At 57.4% G+C, this 15,981-nt stretch overlaps 1 protein-coding gene across 3 annotated transcripts; it reads right to left on the bottom strand.

Moving 5' to 3' along the window:
- Positions 1–1,032: 1,032 nt before the first annotated feature.
- LOC100654229 (chloride channel protein ClC-Kb-like) lies at positions 1,033–12,846 on the bottom strand. Of its 3 annotated transcripts, none has more exons than XM_010593085.3 (19): positions 12,665–12,846; positions 11,294–11,422; positions 10,366–10,494; positions 9,586–9,725; positions 9,147–9,231; positions 8,942–9,022; positions 8,257–8,382; positions 7,684–7,768; positions 7,462–7,563; positions 6,635–6,719; positions 6,164–6,337; positions 5,786–5,855; positions 5,501–5,611; positions 4,893–5,106; positions 3,660–3,793; positions 2,856–2,944; positions 2,624–2,707; positions 1,790–1,876; positions 1,033–1,426 (listed from the first exon to the last, which is right to left on the bottom strand). In XM_010593085.3, exons 1-19 carry the CDS (start codon positions 12,762–12,764, stop codon positions 1,379–1,381), a joined length of 2,073 nt encoding a protein of 690 aa, XP_010591387.1. In that variant the 5' UTR covers positions 12,765–12,846; the 3' UTR covers positions 1,033–1,378. The 3 variants fall into 3 exon arrangements, with proteins under 3 accessions (XP_010591387.1, XP_003413497.1, XP_010591388.1); XM_003413449.3 differs by having other exon boundaries at positions 2,624–2,704; XM_010593086.3 differs by lacking the exon at positions 10,366–10,494.
- Between the last annotated feature and the right edge of the window lie 3,135 nt (positions 12,847–15,981).

Raw genomic sequence — 15,981 nt, 5'->3', positions numbered from 1 at the left:
GGGCAGGCATAGGGTGGGTGTGGCAGGGATGGGGGCTAGCACTCCTTGCAAACACTGTGTGCCTCCATGGACCTACCCCCAGCCGTAGGAGCTATACCCGCCTTCTCCTTTCTTCTTTACCTGGCTCAGGTGGACACCTTCCCCTGCCAGGGTTTCCACCATCAGCAAACTCAAGAACTCTCAGAGCAGACACCAGACAAGCCGCCCCAGAGAGGCTGACAGCCAGGCCTCAGGCAGGCAAACTGTGGAAGGTGCTGGAGACCCACTCAGTGGGGTCTTGGGATGCTGTCTTGATCCTGGGGGGCTCAGTCCTCCCCCACTCCCTCTGTGCTTCTGCCTCCCTCACAGGTAGGGCAGCGCCTTCTGGTAGCTAAGCATTCCCTCCTCAGCTCTCTTCACCAGGACTTCTATGGTTCTGTCTGGAGTGTCTGTCCCTCCCTCACTTTCTGAACTTACTTCCTAGGTACTCCCACCCCAGGGATTCGACTCCCCATCCTGCACCCCTCCTACCTCCCTTGAGGTTCTCTGAAGACATTAAAGTGGTGGATTTATCCTGGATGAACTTGGCCTGGTCTCTACCTGGGAAGGTTGTCATCGGGCCTCTGGGGGATCTAGCAAGACTTAGAGGGACACACACAGCCTGGGGAGGCCCCATGGAGGATACATAAGGCTCTGTGGACTCCCTAAGGAGCCACATGGGGGCCTACTGTATCAGCCCTGGCTCAGCTAAGCAGAAGACTGGGTCTAAAGGGAAGGTAACTGGGCCACAGGGTCCCACTTATACCCGAGGACAACCGTCATGAGACCTGGTGGAGGGACTGGCTGGAGCTCTGCCCTAAGGACCATCTTCCCCACATCTCCCTGCCAGGAAGTGGGCATGAGGAGGAGTGGGAGACCAGAGACCTAGGACTGCAATGCCTGTGACCACCAGGGGCCCCAAGAGCTCAGTCAAGGGGCCAGGACAGGTAAGAAGCCAGATGCCAAGTCAGCATCCTTGGAGCTAAGGTGAGGGATGAACAGCAGCTGTGGGGATCAGCTTTATTTTTCTCAAGAGCCTGTGGTTGGGCATCAGACAACCCTCATACAGCATGTGTGCCTGCCCTTGGTGACAGGATACGCCAGCCTCCTTATTCATGAATCTGATGAACATTCACTGAGCACCCACTGTATACTGGCTTTCTGCTGCCCAGCTCTTTGAGCTCTGTCCAAGGTGGAATTTGTCCTTCAAGACATGTAGTGGCTGCCCCGGCAGGACAGGGCTAGGTTAGAGCTGCCTGTTTCGCCAAGGAGTTGAGCTGGGCTGGAGGCATGGGGGCGTGCTGGGATGACGGAGAGTCACCAGGTCACTGAGTGCCCCATTTTATCTGGCCAGGCTGGCTCACTTTGGGGCTGGTGGATTCGTCAGGTTAGAAATTGCTTTCTCCAACTAGAACAGAGAGAAAGGGAGTTTAGGAGGGAGGATGTACAGCAGGTTACGAGTGGGAGCTCCAGCTTTATTTGATTCCCTCAAGGGGTCAATTCTAGGGTAAATGTTAGAGCCGGTGCCTGCCCATTGCACAGATGGGAACATTGAGGCCCAGAAAGTGGCAGGGCTGGTCTAGACAGCGGCAAAGTAGTAGTAGCCAAGCCCAGCTGGCCCATCTGGGGGCTGACAGGAAGACTGGGCCAGGAAGGAGGTGCTCATCAGAATTCCAAAAGCCCTGCTCCCAAATTTGGACGGAAGGATATTAACGCCCCTCAGCCCTGCAGCCTGCTCCTCAGCTTTGCTCCACCCTCGGGACCCTGGTACCTCCACCCAGGACACGAAGCCCACAGCTCTGCCCCGCAATGTCACGAAGAGGGACTGAAGGTTCATCAGCTCAAAGAGGTGGTGTGCCTGTGGGGAGTGTCAGGAAATTCTAGTGGGGGGAGAGTCCACCCCAGGGGAGTGTCCATCCCACCCCTCTGGCCTCAAGGTCTCCCCAGCCTGGGGGCTTTGAGCAGAGGGGGAGGTCCTGATGAGAGCTCTTGCCCCAGCCATGCCCACTCCCCACATCTCTGTGGAAAACCAGGGACCTAGACCTGCAATCTCAAATGTGACCACCAGGGGCCCCCCAGAATCCATCTGGGGCTTCAGACGGAAAGGACCTGTCCATCTAGCATCACCCAGTGGCAGAGAAGAGTCCGGTCCATCCCTGGATCCCCAGCTGCTTCTGCACTGCCCTCCCCCTCACCCCCAGCCCGCCATGCTCCAGGCTCTGTGCTTGGGGGGAGGGGGAGCTGAAAGAGGGAGATACTTGCATTCAAAATGGCTAAGTAATTTGCCCAAGATTACATAAGGAGAATGTATGTGGTAGACCCAGAATTGAAACTGTGACTTGGTGCAAAAACCGTACTTCTAACCACTGTGTCTCTCCATCCAGGGGCTTCTATTTCCTAAGCCCTCCCACTTCCCTGGTCCTTCTGCATCATCCCAACACCCCTGGGAGTGAGGCACGGATAGGACAGGCCCTGCTATACCCATTCTCTGGATGAGGAGTGGACAGCAACATGGCCAGCGGGGGAAACTGGAGCCTAAGTTTCCCAACCAGGCTCTTCCGCTCTACCTCAGTGGCCTTGTCTACCCATGTGCCTGAAAGCTTACCTGTTGCAGAGAGGTCTCTGGGGACAGCTGCAGGGTCATGGGCTCCATGGGACAGCCCCCGGCCAAGATGTCCTGGAGACACTGCTGGATGGGGGAGGGTTATGGGGCCTGGGCCAGGAAGCCTCCCCTTCCCCAGGCTACCCCTCTCGAACTGCCTCTCCCACAGATCAGCTGCCCCCCGACCCCTGTTGCCCACCCCCCCCGCCCCTGCTGACACACCACTAGTGCCCACCTGGTGTCCCGGAGCCCAGGAAGGTGACTCAGCCTGGAGGGCCTGTACCAACTGGGCCCTTCGTACAACGCCCACGAGGATTTGAGATTCTGGACAAGTGGAGAAGGAGAGGAGGGGGAGAGGAGCATTATAAAGAAGAAAGAATTCATTTACTGAGCACCTACTATGTGCCAAGAGCTATGCTAGTTGTTGACATGTCTCCCAGGAACCTCCCAGCAGCCATATGGGTCAGGAGCTATTAGCACCCATTTTGCAGAAGAGGAGAGGTTAATTGTAGCTCTAGCTATATCCTTCCCCAAGATTCAGCTTACATGTTTTTAAACAAGGGCCGCCATTTATCTGCCTTTAAAATTATGGTTTTTCTCATGGCAACAAGGGTTGTGGGGAGGTAGGGGTGCTTGAAGGGGACCCTGAGTGGGGGAGGCCTTTTGGGAAGATGCTAGTAGTGTCCCCATCCTGCCATCCCCACTCTCCGAGCACACCAGGCCTGGTTCCTAGAATTCTCCTGGGAAGATGGTTAATAATTCCAAGAGTACCATTCACCAAGCACTTTATAAGCATCCTCCCGTTTAAACACGTCAGCCACGTCAAAGTAGGGTGGTTATTATCTCCATGTTACCGAGGAAACTGAGGGTCAGAGAAGTGAGGTGACTTGCCCAAGGTCAGGCAGCTGGTAAGTCACAGATTCAGGTTTGCCTGACAGCTCCAATGCCTGGCCTACCCTGGGCCTGAGCTTCTGCGGCCCAAGAGGAAAGCCGAGGGAACCCGCCCTGCCCAGCCAGCCTCCCCACTTCGTGCTGGCACCTGTGCTCTCCACCAGGGAGTACTCAGCCACGTCTGTGGAGGTCACGACCTTGACCACCTCATCCAGTGGCGTGTCCTTGGCCAGCGTGGTGATGGCGCAGTTCATGAAGTGTTCCACAATCACACCTTCGGAGCTGTGGGCAGAGGGACAGGGTGGGGGGACATCCAGACCCCAAGATGAAATGGGGGATCTGGGGAGCTTTGCTGGAACAGGGACTTGTGGTTCTCAAGTGTGGATAGGTACTGAGGGGTTCCCGGAATGAGGAACCCCAAGGTGGGCAGGAACCTGGGGCCCATCTCACCTAATGGTCTGGCTCTGGATCCAGCCCCCTGAGCCCCTATCTCCCCCAACCAGCCCCACTTTGCTCCATTTTATCCAACAGGCTGCCCTGAAGAATTTCATTTTTAGAAAAATTTCATGGCCAAAAAAAAAAAAAAAAAACCCAAAATTTGAAAAGCACTGGAGTAACTACCCCATTTTACAGATGGGAAAACTGAGATTGGGAACAAGGCAGCAGCCTGCACACATTTGGAGCTGGATCTTGGACCTGGGACTCCCAGAGCCTCTTAGTCCTGCTTCTCCCAGGACAGAGGCTGCCCTTGTCTGGTCAAGTGAGGACCTCAAAGTTCACTTCCTTCCTGTAGGTCCCAACATTCCCTGAACAAAACAGAACAGGAAGTGAAGAGAGGGAAGAGGGTCCCCCAGATCTGGCGCTTATTGGTATGACCTGGAGCAAGACACAGCATCTCTCTGAACCCCGATTTCCTCACCCAACAAATGTTATGAAAATGGAATCCTTAGGTAATGCAAACAGATAAACGAGCTTGGCTGCTACCACAAAGGTTGGAAGTTAGAGTCCACCCAGAGGCACCTTGGAAGAAAGGCCTGGCAATCTACTTTGAAAAATCAGCCATTGAAAACCCTATGGAGTACAGTTCTGCACACATGGGGTCACCATGAGTCGGAGTGGACTCGATGGCACATGGTGGTGGTGTGAAGATGGACCGATGACTGGTAGGCCATCTGAAGTCCAGGGAAGCCAAGAACTTGCCCACAGTCAGACAATGGTGACAAGAGGGCAATCACATGTCTGCCCTTCCTTCCCACCCCCACCCATGTCCAAGGTCAGCCACGGTGGGCTTTCTTGTTCATGTGTAGGGAAGGAGCCCCCACCCCCAACCCACCCCGGACACCATCACCCCACCAGCCAACCTGAGCCAGGCATCACTCACCTGATGTTGCGGCCCCGGATCCATGGCAGGTACGGCAGCTTCTTGACAATGATGGTGCCATCATAGAAGGAGGCCTGGCAGCTTTGGGCGATGGCGTTGGCCACCAGCACTGCCATCAGCACAGGCAGTGCGTGCAGGATCTGGCCAGTCATTTCGAAGGCCAGCATTGCAGTGGAGATGGTGTGGGTCACCGCTCCTGAGAAGGCTGCAGCTCCTGCAGGGTGCAGAGCCCAGTGGGGCAGCTCAGGCTGGGACCAGCCACATGGGAGGGCAAGACAGGTGTGGCTATGGCCATGGGCCAGGTTGGGAATTGTCCAGAGGTTCCCTGACCCAAGGCCATACACTGGCCACTGTTGCAGTGCCCTAAAGCCCGGGCTGGGTGAGTGGGAGAAGGAAGAGTAAGGGGTAAGGGAATGGGGACCCAGAACAAGGCAGGAGCTAAGAAAGGGTAATGGGTGCTCAGGGGCTGGGGGCTTGAGGAGGGGACAGGTGGGGGCTCATCCGTAGGGTCAGGGACCACCCTTATGTCGTGCAAAACCACAGCGGGTGCTCGAGGTCCACCCCAGCCCCATGATGCTTGCCCACCCAGGGGGGACCCAGCCACTCACCTGCCAGGGCATACCCCCCGGGGATGATGGGATAAGTGACCCCTCCAGCCATGATGCCCTCAGGGAAGGCGACAGAGAGGGCCTCTCCAAAGAGACGTCCGATGGCAGCTCCTGGCCGCAGACTTGGGGTAAGGAGGAGGGAGCCTGGCCGACCTGGCCCCTACAGCCTCTACCGCTGGTGATCAGCCATGGAACAACTCCAGGGATGGATGGGGTGGGCTAGAAGCCCCTGCCATAGCCCCACTACAATAACCCTGAATCTTTCCCCAAGGGCCTCAGACTCACCATAGATGAATACAGGCATGAAGTACCCAGCAGGCATGGGGATCGTCGTAGCCAGAATCAGCATCCAGAACTAAGGGCAGGGGACATGGGAGTGTCCGAAAGAGAAAGAGGGTGTCCAAATATGCTTTCCTTCTTCCCTCTCAACTTCTCCTTTAAGGGAGGTATAGTAAATTATTCCCATTTTACAGATGAGGAAACCAAGGTTCAGAGAGCTGAAGTGACTGGCTAGGGCCACGCAGAGGGCAGGGATCAGATCAGGGAGTCTGGGTGGAAGGCCTGGCTCTGGGCTGCATGCCGTGTGTGGGGAAGCACCCCCCCCCACCATTCCAGATCTCAGCTCTGTGCACGCCCTGGCGTGAGTGGCCACAAGATGCCCACCTTCATAACCAGGAAGAAGGCAAGGGTCCCCAAGACGGTGAACTGCGGGTGGTACCACTCGAACCATAAGTTCTGGGGGTCGGGCTTGGCGGGCCAGGGTGGTGATGAGTTCCTGGTGATGAGCATCCACGAGTTGCTGTCGATCAGGGAGTCTAGAAGTTCCTTCATGGACAGCTGGAGCAGGGTTGGGCAGAAGCCTGCATCACGGGGGCCCAAGGCAGTCCCCAGCCACCCTCCCCACCTGCCGCCTGCCTCAAATCCCACTCTGCCACCTCCCAGCTGGGGGACCTTGGCAAGGCCTCTGAGCTTCCCTGAGCTGCAGCTGCAGCTTCCTCATCTGCAAACCGATGGCAGGTAGCTCCCTATATACGGGTGTCGCCAGGACGAAGTGAAAGGGGGAGCTCAAGGTGGGCACTGAATGTTGTCTCCCTTCTTCCCCAGCTCCTCTGCCCCCAGCCCTGCACCCCTTACCCGAGAGGCCATGAAGCGGCCCATGCCAGGGGGGTAGGTGATGGAGGCAAGGATCAAGGTCACCAGGGCAGTGTATACCGGCTTGCTAGGGGAGGAGGGGATGGTTAGCTCCAGTGACACCCCTCCCCTCCCCCCACCATGAAGGGTGAAACAGGACCTCACCGGGCAAGGGCAGACCCCTGCCCCCCACCAGCTAACAGGAGAGCTGGGAGGAAGAGGCAAGGGAGCGGAGCGGGGGTGGGGGGAGCAGGCATGAGCCAGCCCGCACCCCAGAGGGAAGAAGCATCTGTTGCCCGGGACCACTGGATACAGTAAGGGGCAGGGCTGATGGGAGAGCTGGGTACAGAGGTAGTCTGGGAGGAAGGACAGGGCCAGACCAGGCCAGGGTGGGGCTGGTACAGGGCTGGCCCATGGCAGGAGGAGGGCAGACTTGGGTGGGGGAGTGGGGGTTCTGTGGGAGGTTTGGGCTTGGTGAGAGGAGAAGGCATCATTGAGTGGATGCTGTCCCAGTGAGGACATCAGGGTTCAGTGAGGGATGGGACATTAGTGAGAGGGGTATGGGCTCAGGGAGAAGGTGGGGGCTAAGTGAGGCGGTTGCTAGCCCAAGATGGAAGGGTGGGGCCAGTGACTGTGGAGGCTTGGAGAGGGGTGTTAGTGAGGGGGTGGGACTCCATTAGTAGGGCGTGGGCTCCAGGAGTTTGGGGGCTCAATGGGAGAGTAGCCATTCAGTGAGAGGGTAGGGCTCTATATATAAAGGAGTTGTGGGTTCAGGGGAGTTGGAGCCAGGGGTTCCTCTAAGAGGCCTCCAGCCCCAGCCCAGCACCTACCTGGTAGCCAGCAGTTTGGAGATGAACCGATTGGTCCTGGTGAAGCCAAGGAAGATCCGCTGACAGAAGAGGTATGCACAGCTCAAGATGCCACAGATGGCCCTGGAGGTGTAAGGCAGATAAGCCCAGCCCCAAGTTCCTCCGCAGTGCCAGAGGCAGTGGTTCGGGCCTGGGGGAGGCCCCCAAGTGGGTTCTCTCAAGAGGCCAGAGGCTCCCACTCACCCCAGCACCACAAAGAAGAAGATCTCAGGCAGGTCAAAGGGGACGTCCACTCGGAAACTGGTCTTGAAGAGGGAGGTGATGGTCTCTTGGGGAGGAGGGGAGTGGGGGGCAGAGGTCACACACCTACCCACCCAAACCCAAGTCCAGAATTACTAGGCAGGGTGGGGGCAGAGCCAGGTCCTGCCCACAATACCCCTTTCCTGGCATTCAAGGCCCCCTGAGCCTGGCCCTCGCCTCCCTTTCCGGCTTCACCCCCTCTGCTCCTCAGAGCCCCCCACCTTTTATGTCCAAAGGGTTGGCTCCCTTCTATCCTCCTGGGAGGAGGATGGGGAAGAGGAGAGAAGGGAAGAGGAAAGGGAGGAGGGCTGGGAGGAAGGAGGAGGGAAAAGGAAAGGAAGAGGGAAGGGGAGAGAGAAGGAGGGAAGGGAGAAGGTGGGAAAGAAGAAAGCAGGGTGAGGAGAGGAAGAGGTGGAGGCAGGAGGGGAGGAGAGGAAGGCGAGAGGAAAGGGGAGGAGGGACAACCCTGGCCCTGTTACCCAGGCCGGCGAGGGTCAGGCCGCGGGCGGGGCTCACCCTGCTCGTTGTTGAAGACCGCCAGGAGGCGGAACATGAAGGCCCCGCAGGTGGAGGCGAAGAAGCACCTCCAGTAATCCCAGACGGTGTAGTGGGAAGCCAAGACCTCGACGCTGAACAAGACGCCTGGGGGCGACGTGGAGCTCAGCCCCAACCCCACCCATCCCAGGCTGCAGGGCTCCAGGGCGGCACAGGGGTCACCTGCTTTCTCTCCTACACCTGGACAGACTTCCATTCCCGTGGGTGGTGAGCGGACATGAGGGGAGGGCAGGGCCTGAGCCCTGGGCTGGGACTCCAGGACCCTTCTGACAGAGGAACACGTCAGCGGGGAAGGCACGTCTGTGCCCAGTCCGGTTCTGGATCTTCCTGGACATGTTATTTAATTATCACAACAACCCTACCGGGCAGGGACACTCACAATCCCCACTTGACAGATGAAATGAGGCTCTGAGAGGTGGGCTCACCAGCCCAGGATCACACAAGGTGAAATTTCAAATCCAGGTTTGTCACCCGGAAGCTTCCTGTCATCCCACCCCATCCCAGCCTTGGGGTGGCTGCACCCGCAGCAGGAACCCCACCCCTCCATCAGGCCTTGCAGTCAGCAGAGGAGGGTCCGGCTGTGAGGGGCGGGTGGGGAGGGAGGCGGGAAGAGGTGCAATCGGCGAGACGCAAGGGGGGGCCTCACCGCTGAAGGGAGCCCCGAAGACTGTGGCCACGCCCACCGCCGCCCCAGCCACCAGCATTTCCTTTTGCTTGGTCTTGTTGGCTTTAGGGTTCTGGGAGAATCCGAGTTTTGGGCTCAGAAACCAGCCCCTACTTCTCCCAGCTTCTCCCCTCACGAGCACTGGCTGTTGGGGACCCCATTCCTCAAAGGGGGGCTCACACTGCACCCCTTACCTCAGACTCCCTGACGGCCTTGGTGCGCACGAGGCTCAGGTAGGCAGCTATCATGGCAGATAGGTGCACGAAGGGGCCCTGCGGAGGGGAGAGGTGGGTGCAGGGTGGGCACCCCGGGGGGAGCTGGGGCCCTTTCCCCTCCTCCTCGGGTGTGAGGTGGGGGCAGAGAGCGCCTCACTCAGGGCCAGTGGTGGCAGGGCTGCCCACCCATATCCTTCTCTTCCATCCCCCAATCCCCAGGGGAGTACTGAGGTGCCCTTTATCACACTCTGGGGACTTGACCTGCCTCCTCCAAGACTAAGAGCCCCCAGAGGGCTGACCCAGCTTCGGGCAGGGTGATGGGGAAAGGCAGGCAGGAAGGTCAGAGCAGGGTGGGGTAGGGTGGGGTGTGTTGGGGTGGGGTGGGGTGGGGATGCTCATGCCTGCGCATACCACTTTGCCCAGGAACACTGTGCTCTCGCAGGCCAGGGTGCAGGTAAGGCCCACCACCTTGGCCCCAAAGTTCTTGATATCCAAGTAGTCCTCCAAGACCACGCCAGACAGGATGGTCTTCAGCTCCGGGATTCCAGAGCCTTGGTGGGGGTGGAGGCGGAGGGGGCAAGAGGAGGGGCAATATTTAAACTCTTAAATTTTGACGCTGCACCAAGTGTTTTCACATCACAAGCTTGTTAGATCCTCACCAACCCTGTGAGGTTAGGATTCATAAACCCATATCTCAGATGAGGAAGCTGAGGATCAGAGAAGGGAAGTGATTTGACCATGAACTCCCAGCTGGGCCTGGCGGACAGCTGCCATGCAGTGAGGGGACCTAGGATGGGAGCTCAGGCCACCCCTGAAAGCACACCTGGCACTCTCCTCTACTGGGCTGGAGCTGGAGGCAGAGCTGAGGGGCCTGGGGGAATTGCGCCCCTCCATTTGCCCCACCCTGGAATGCCCTTGGCATGGGTCCTGCAGGGGACCTACCACCAGTCCTTCTTGTCACGGCCCAGAGGAGCCTTCAGAAAGCAGGTAAAGCCAGCAGCCACCCAGGAGTTAAGAGATCTGGCATTCTCACTGTATGTCTTTGGGCAAACAACATGACTCATCTGAGCTGGGCTATGAGATGCGGTTACTGATTGCTGCCTGCCCCCATCAGAGGCCCCATAGGGTATGAAAAGACTTTAGCCAGTGGGGACTGCAGTGCAAGGGCAAAGGGGTGGCACCTGGACTCACCTCCAGAGGAGGGTGTGATGCTCTGGGAGAAGCCCGATGAGAAGGAGGTGAGGGCCATGGGATACACAGTCCAGGAGATATACCGGAGCAGGTGGCTGTCCCCAATCTCCTGGTACAGCCAATTGTGTGCTGGAGATGGCAGGAAATCAGGGAGCCACCCACAGCCACTGCAGCCCTCAGGCTCAACACTGTGGTACCCAGATACCATCCAGAAAAGGGAGCCCCAGGGCCACCCAGTGAGTGGCAGATCCTAAGAGGAGGTAGCAAATAGGACCCTGAGTCCATATCCCAGTTTTTTCACTTCCTGGCTGAGTCACCTTGGGCAAACAACTCAGCCTCTCTGAGCCTCTGTTTCCCCATCTGTCCAATAGACTAGTGATGGTACCCCCCTCACAGACACTGTGAGAACTAAATGAGGCAGGCGTGAAGCGCTTCAGACAAAGCTTTGCGCATAGTAGGTCCTCATTATGGCCACTAGGGAAGCTCCTGGAGAAGATGATTTAGACTCTTCCTGCCCCATGTCCCCTTTTCCAGGGAGCTCTTAGGGTGGAGAGAGCCTGCTGAGGCATACGGAAAGAAAGTTTGGTGCCTAGTGGTCTAGACAAGTGTCCTCCTCTAGGGTAACCAAGCTGAGAGCAAGTAGGAGGGAGGAGAAGGAGCAGGGGTGGCATGAGAGGTGGGCGCAGAACTCAGACAGGGAAGGGCCCTTGGAACATTCAGGTCTCTGTCACTCACTACACATGAGGAGGCTGAGCCCCAGAGAGGGGCAAGAGCTGCCCAGGGTCACACAGCGAGTCAGGAGCAAAGCTGGGAGCAGACCCAGGCCTTCTCTCTGCCCCACCCCAGCTGTGCCTGGCAGCCCATCTGGCATCCTCAAGAGCGTGCCTGGAAGCCCTTGGTCCAGAGCAGTGTGTGCGTGCCAGATTACCTTGGACTACACTCCCGACTGCAAAGCTCATGGCATAGCTGATGAGGGCCATGAGCACTCCGAGGGTCATCAGAAGGTGCCAGTCCTCGCCCATGTGGAACAGCTTCTGCTTCAGCCACTTCAGGCCATCTATGTAGGGACGTCAGGTCAGAGCCCAGGATGGGGGTGGGGAATGGACAACCCTTCCCTGGAGGCCCGCTCAGGCTCTGGGCAGGAAGGGCTGGGATGGGGTGGGCTGGGGCCAAGTGGTCCTATCCAGGGCAGCCTGGAGGGGGCTCTGCCTCACGGGAGGGGCGGAACAGGTTTGTGGCAGGTGAAGGTAGTAACACAGTGGGTACCAGGCCTGTTGCCACTGCCGGGAGGCCTTTGTCCTCTCACCCTCCCCTCTCCGCCCATGTTGTTGTCGTTACTTGCCACGGAGTTGATTCCGACTCATGTCAACCCCATGTGTGCAGAGCAAAACTGCTCCATAGCATTTTTAGGGGTGACCTTTTAGAAGCAGATTCCCAGGCCTGTCTTCCAAGACACCTCTGGGTAGGTTCAAACCACCAACTTTTTGGTGTTTAACCATTTGCAACACCCAGGGACTAACTGTGTCCCATACTGGGGCACTTCTGGAAGAATGAAAAATGGGGGAGGAGGGGAGTGTGGATGGGGGCCAGGAGCAACAGCTTTCGTCAGTATCTCAGAAGGGTCCTTAACGTAGAGAGCCAGAGAGTTTAGCAACACTCCATTGTCCCACGATCTGTGTGGCTGTCCTACAGACCCCACTGGTGCCAGGCCAGAGAGCCCCTGCTTGCCCCCTAGGAATCCCCTCTGCCCATTGGCTGCCAACCCAGCCTGGGAACTGGCCCTCACTGGTGGTGGGTATCAGCCCCAGGGCTGCACATAGCCTCTTTCTGGGATCCCCATCTTCTCTGCCCCCCAGCTAAGGGGATGGTCCTGATCTCAAAGTAGCAATGCACTTGGGCTCCAAGGAAAGGTGCTAAGTCCACACTCGCCCAGCCACTGGCTGTGGCACTATCGGGCACCTCCCCTCAGGGTCCCCACTGGTGCAAGTGAGTGAGATTCAAGTCATCCCACCAGGGAGTGGGAGTTTGGGTGGAGGCCTGGCTACAGGGCGGGCACAGTGATCAGACCTTGGGGCTGCATCTCTCAAAAGCAGACACCTGGCACACCCAACCCACAGACAGATGGACAGATTCCTTCCCTCCCTGCCACCCAGGAGACTCTGGGCAGTGATATCCCAGGAAAATGAAGGAGGGGGCAGCCCTTGAGCTTCCCAGTGGGTGGGGGAGGCGGGGCCTGAGTAGGGCTGCTGTCCTGAGCAAATGGTCTTGGTTTGGGAGGGGAAGGGGACCCAGCTCTCACCTCGGATGCCTCGCTGGATACGGGGACAAGGGCTCCATAGCTCCCGCAGAGTCACGGGGTTCCCCGAGGACCCCTCGCGCAGCCCCACCAGCTCCTCCATCAGCTTCTTGGTGGAGCAGAGGAGTGGACCCTTCCTGAGGTGCTCCCAAAAACTTACCCTGCCATTTGCCCTGTCCTATCAGTTTTTTTTTATCACTGCTGCTTCCCAAACAAAAGAATGTGTGTGTGTGTGTGTGTGTGTCTGTCTGTCTGTCTGTCTGTCTGTCTGAAGTCACCCGGTCAGAAGCGGACATAGGTCTGGGATGCCCTCACCACTGGAGTGGTGTCCATGTGTGTTGATGTGCAGGTTGGGTGGTGGGGGGGGCAGCTTGCTGAAGGCCCAGCAGCAGCTTGGTGACAGGCAGGATCCCTGACCTCAGATCCCCTCTTTCTTCTCTGGGCACCGCCCCCACCTCCCGTGCGCTTGGCTGCCTCTACTGCTCAGAGCAGCTTCAGCCTGGGGGATGCCATTTTCTCACTGTGGGGTGCACTCACTCTCCCTGTACTGCTCTGACTACCCATGCCAACCCCTGAACACCCCTCTCAGGCTGCAGAGGTGGGAAAACCCCAGGCCCAAACGGAGACCCTATGAGGGTTAAGAGAGGTGCTGGCTCCCCGGCCCCTGCCCTCCTGCCCTAGCCTTGGCAGGTCCCATCCAAATCCCCTGCCCAGCTTCGCACCCAGTGGCCCCCTCACCTCTGCCAGTCCACCCTGCAGTGGCCCCAGCCAAGCCTTCTCTAACAGAGATTCCTTTGCCTCCAGCTCAGGTGCACCTGGACAGGTGTGAGCTCCACCAATCAACACCCTTCCTCCTCCCTCGCCCCACCCCCAGCCCCGGGGTTTACTGTGGCCATTAAGAATGTCCTTGACAAACCACCCAGAACTGCCCAGGCTGGCTGAGCTGTGCAGGGCAGAGCCGCCAGGAGGGCTCAGGGTACGCTCCCAGCCCCCAGGAGCCCAACTGCACTGCCCGCCCCATGGTGCTGTGGGGTGGGGCCTGGGAGGGGATCACATGTACACACTAGGACAGTGAGGGTCATCTGCCAGGGCAGAGGGCCAGGGGTCTGGATTCGCAGAGCTGGGCATGGAAGGGGTTTGAAAAAGCAGAGGAGGAAGGGGGAGACCCCAGCAAGAAAAAGGACACGGGCAAATGTGAAGGGGGCCTATTATCTCTGCATCCTTCTGTGTGCCAGGCACTATGCCCAACCCACCCCACAATTACCAGGAGTGCTTGCAGAAACCCATTGAGGCCGACAGGATTATCCCATTTTAAAGAAATGGAGTCTCAGAGCCAGATTCCCACCCAGGTTTGCCTGACTCCAAACGTGTACAACCTGCTCCACTTTCCTGCCTTGGTGGTTCATCTCATTCAAGGGCAGTGATGGGGCCAATAAGCTGGAGCAAGGACAGATAATTGGGTCCCCCAGAGGCCTTCGAGCCCTGGTGAGGAGCTAGGGCTTGATCCTCCTGTCCACCCCTTCCCATCTCAGAAAAAAAAAAAAAAATTGCTTTTGATTCCAACGCGTGGTGATCCCATGTGTGTCAGAGTAGAACGGGACTCCGTAAGGTTTTCAATGGCTGATTTTTCAGATGGAGATCACGAGGACTTTCTTCCAAGGTGCTTCTGGGTGGACTTGAACCTCCAACCTTTAGGTTAACAACATTAACCATTTGCACTTCCCAGGGACTCACTATCTTAGAAGACTGTCTTTCTAGCTGCAATGCCCAAGGGGCAGTGGCTCTGGCTAGGGGCTTCATGATAAACGCCACAGACTTTGTCCCACCCTAACAGAGGGTAGGAGCATGGGCATCACTGGGACATGGTGAGGGAACGAGCATATGTTGCCAGCTCCATGCCAGACACTTTACATTTGAGACACCACTGTAAATTGGGAATAACATCACTGTCTTGCCAGATGGCAGTTGGAGAATCAGAGAGGTGCAGTTACTCATCTGAGGTCACACAACAGAGGCTGAACCCAGACCTGGACTGTGAGGCTTTGCCCCTCCCCAAAGCTCCTCCAGCTCCTGTGGCTTAATCAATGGGGTAAATGGTCTGGGTACAAAGCAGAGGATTGGTGCCTGATGCCACCCTTGGGAGGTTTGGGCAAGAGATTCACTGCCCACAGCCCCCCAGACAGAGCCCCCTTCTGAAAATCATTATGGCCCTTCAAAGACTTATTAAAATCCTGAGAACCTGAGCCACCCCCTGCTCTTAGACACCAGACCAATTTAAAATTAAGAACACGTGCTCACGCACACGTGAGTGCGTGTGTGTGTGTGTGTGCGTGCGTGTGTGTATTAGGGAGTATGGGTGGAGAGCTTGCTGTTTTGTGTGGACCTGGGCCCACTCTTGCCCTGGTCACCCCAACCTGTTGACTGTTTGTAGTAACAGGATAACTAGCTGTCCTGTTGACATCCCAAACCCAGCCTCTGGCCTCAGGCAGCTGCCGGCCACAGTTCCACAGCCAGCATCAGCTAGTCAGCCGGCGCTGCGTGTCCACACCCTCACCCTCCTGCCCTGTGAGCACCAGGAAACTGAGAAGAAGGCAGCAAGGGAGCATAGGGCCCAGGGCAAGCCTCTAGCAGAGCCATTTCCACCACGTGGCAGCTCCTAATATCTCTCTCTTCCCCCTGAAATACTCAGCAAGTGGAGAGGAGGCAGGTCAGCATGGGAGAGAGCAAGCTTGAAGCTAGAGCAACTCTGCCTCTCCTGACTGTTCTTCCCTACTAGGAATCTCGGTTTCCTCTTCTGTCCAACTGGGAAAACCTGGGAGTCACGGGGTCAGGGGCCTGTATCTGCCTAGTCCCTAGGGCCAAGAACAGTGCCCAGCACATAGTAGGTGTTCAATAAACATCTGCCTAATGATGAAACACTGGCCTGTGAGCTGGCTGTGTGGGGAGCTGATGGAAATAGATTGCCTGTCCTTTCTCTAGACCTCTATATCGGAATCTCAGGGTGCAGGGGGAAGAGTCTGTTAAAAGCTTCCCCAGGTGACTGGGATGCCCTGAAAGGTTTGGGAATCAGTGGCGCGGGTCATCCCTGAAGCTCCTTCGATCCCTGTGAACTGAAGGGAGAGGCATGCCTGGAGACAGAGGAATAGCCTTAATGACTTTTTGAAGTCCCTCTTGGCCACCAAACCCAGAGAGCCCAGTAAATGTGAGGGTGAAGCCCCAGGGATGGAAAAGTGGGAGGAATGGTGGGCGGGGGTGGGTAATGGGATCTAATGTCCAGTAGCCATGACTCAGGCCTTCAGCACCATGACAGTGTGTCTGCA

This window comes from Loxodonta africana, chromosome 3 (assembly GCF_030014295.1).
Source record: "Loxodonta africana isolate mLoxAfr1 chromosome 3, mLoxAfr1.hap2, whole genome shotgun sequence".
Taxonomy (NCBI): Eukaryota; Metazoa; Chordata; class Mammalia; order Proboscidea; family Elephantidae; genus Loxodonta; species Loxodonta africana.
This window is presented reverse-complemented; position numbering and strand designations above follow the sequence as displayed.

Excerpts from the sequence above, each read along its gene's own strand:
- LOC100654229 (XM_010593085.3), bottom strand. The coding sequence starts at position 12,764 with ATGGAGGAGCTGGTGGGGCTGCGCGAGGGGTCCTCGGGGAACCCCGTG. Across the intron at positions 5,612-5,785 it reads CATGCCTGTATTCATCTATG|GAGCTGCCATCGGACGTCTC; the intron begins GTGAGTCTGAGG and ends GTCTGCGGCCAG. Across the intron at positions 3,794-4,892 it reads ATCCGGGGCCGCAACATCAG|CTCCGAAGGTGTGATTGTGG; the intron begins GTGAGTGATGCC and ends CTCTGCCCACAG.